At 47.9% G+C, this 2,305-nt stretch overlaps 1 protein-coding gene across 1 annotated transcript in view; it reads right to left on the minus strand.

The window, feature by feature from the left end:
• Positions 1-2,305, minus strand: part of LOC106817641 (citron Rho-interacting kinase-like) — a gene marked incomplete at its 3' end in the record, with an annotated part of 28,324 nt that overhangs the window by 2,966 nt on the left and 23,053 nt on the right. Inside the window, exon 18 of the mRNA XM_014822327.1 lies at positions 791-907. Within this exon, the coding sequence (XP_014677813.1) occupies positions 791-907 (117 nt within the window). The remainder of the gene's footprint in view (positions 1-790; positions 908-2,305) is intronic.

Genomic DNA, 2,305 nt, shown 5'->3' on the forward strand with positions numbered 1-2,305 from the left:
ACTGAGAGGGTTGAGAGAGCTGAGAGAGAGAGAGTTGAGAGGGCTAACTGAGAGGGTTGAGAGAGCTGAGAGAGAGAGAGTTGAGAGAGCTAACTGAGAGGGTTGAGAGAGCTGAGAGAGAGAGAGTTGAGAGAGCTGAGAGAGGGCTGAGAGAGCTGAGAGGTATGAGAGAGAGCTGAGAGAGGGCTGAGAGAGCTGAGAGGTATGAGAGAGAGCAGAGAGAGAGGGTTGAGAGAGAGGGCAGAGACAGGGTTAAGAGAGAGGGCTGAGAGAGGGCAGAGAGAGGGCTGAGAGAGCTGAGAGAGAGAGGTGGAGGAACATTGATGCAATTCACACACCCGACGGACAGACTAACTCAAGAAATTATTAACCAAAGACAAAAAATAAGAAGAGAGTTGAAGAGTTGAATTCTCAGAATAGTAGGTCGCGCGCTGTGCGGCAGTGGATATAGTTGACGAGAGGGTCTGTTACAACAGATGGCATAGGAAGTATGGAAGCTAGCTCTGTGGGCTGTATCTGGTCGTGCTGAGGATGGCAGAGTTTCAATGCTAACATATCAAAGGAAGGGTAGCTGGAATTTTATCTATCAACCAAAATGGACCCCAAGAGGTAAGGAATATAGCTGTTAGATGTTGCATTATTGGGACGTGTAGTCCATCGTGACAGATGTGTGGTTCTGGAGGACGTGTGTTGGGGGAGGGGAGGGGAGGGGTGTTCTGGGGGAGGTGTGTTCAGGGAGGGGGAAGGTGTGTTCGGGAAAGGGGGAGGGGTAACCTGAGGGAGATCTCACCACGTCCTGGCTGTCGCAGATGTGCTTCCTCTCTGACAGCTCAGAGAGCAAGGTCTCCTTCTCGCCGAGCCACTTGTTCTTAGCGCCGGCCTCCCTCCTTATGTGCTCATCCTTGTTCTGAAGCAGCCCAAGCATGAATTAATAAATATATATATAGAGAGAGAGAGAAAATTATATGATAATTTTCTATATCTACATGGGTGTCTATGTGTCTTTATAATTATTTTTCTATATACTAGCAGGACACCCGGCGTTGCCCGGGAAATGAAGTACTCGATTCTAGGACTACTACCCCCCGGACAACTACGACTCGGACAACTACCACCCGGACAACTGCCACCCGGACAACTACCCCCCAAGGGCAATTACCCACTAGGACAACCCTAACCCTAACCCTAGGGGGGGGGGGTAGTTGTCTGGGTGGTAGTTGTCCGGGGGGTAGTTGTCCAGGGGTAGTCGTCCGGATAAGGAAGTACTCAGTTGGTGACTACTTGGTTGAAAGGAAAAGACCCCCAAAATCTTCATGGAAATTCAGCATAAATATTTTCTTTCAAACAGAACATTTATATCATTTGTAACAGAGATACACGGGTTAAACAAAGTTGACTTCTTCCAAAAAATTCTCAGCTAATGGCTTCATGATAAACAATGTTCATAGTTTTTCCACTTGGAGCATTGACATAAAGACTGTTGGGGCTGCCAGCACGTGAACATGCAACATAGAGCTGTCCATGAGAGAAGCAGGAGTCTTCCAACTGCAGTCCAGCCACCTTAAACGTCTGACCATGGGATTTGTTGATGGACATGGTGAAGCTAAGGCGTATGGGGAATTGGAGTCTCTTGAACTCAAATGGTATATCACTGAGAATGATGGGGATTCTTGGAATGAATACATCTTCTCCCTTGCCCCATCCAGAAAGTATTGTAGCCTCAATAACAATAACTCTTATATATATATATCACGTATTTTTAATGTAATTTTGCATTTTTTCTTCAATGTATATTGCACATTCCAAACTTTACGGATACTTGCTTTTCCTTTCGGTTCGTTGACCGGTTTTTCATATTCGTTGAATTTTTTATGCCTCCGCAAAAAGGTGCAAGGTCGCTTTGCCAATCATCAGCTGGTTTGTTGTCGCCTAGCAACCGACTCACCTGTCGTTCTGCAGCATCTTCTGCTTCTCATCGTGCTGGTCGCCTAGCAACCGACTCACCTGTCGTCCTGTAGAATCTTCTGCTTCTCCTCGTGCTGGTTGCCTAGCAACCGACTCACCTGTCGCCCTATAGCATCTTCTGCTTCTCCTCCTGCTGGTTGCCTAGCAACCGACTCACCTGTCGCCCTATAGCATCTTCTGCTTCTCCTCCTGCTGGTTGCCTAGCAACCGACTCACCTGTCGCCCTATAGCATCTTCTGCTTCTCCTCCTGCTGGTTGCCTAGCAACCGACTCACCTGTCGCCCTATAGCATCTTCTGCTTCTCCTCCTGCTGGTTGCCTAGCAACCGACTCACCTGTCG

This window comes from Priapulus caudatus, unplaced genomic scaffold, assembly GCF_000485595.1.
Source record: "Priapulus caudatus unplaced genomic scaffold, Priapulus_caudatus-5.0.1 Scaffold1809, whole genome shotgun sequence".
Classification (NCBI taxonomy): Eukaryota; Metazoa; Priapulida; class Priapulimorpha; order Priapulimorphida; family Priapulidae; genus Priapulus; species Priapulus caudatus.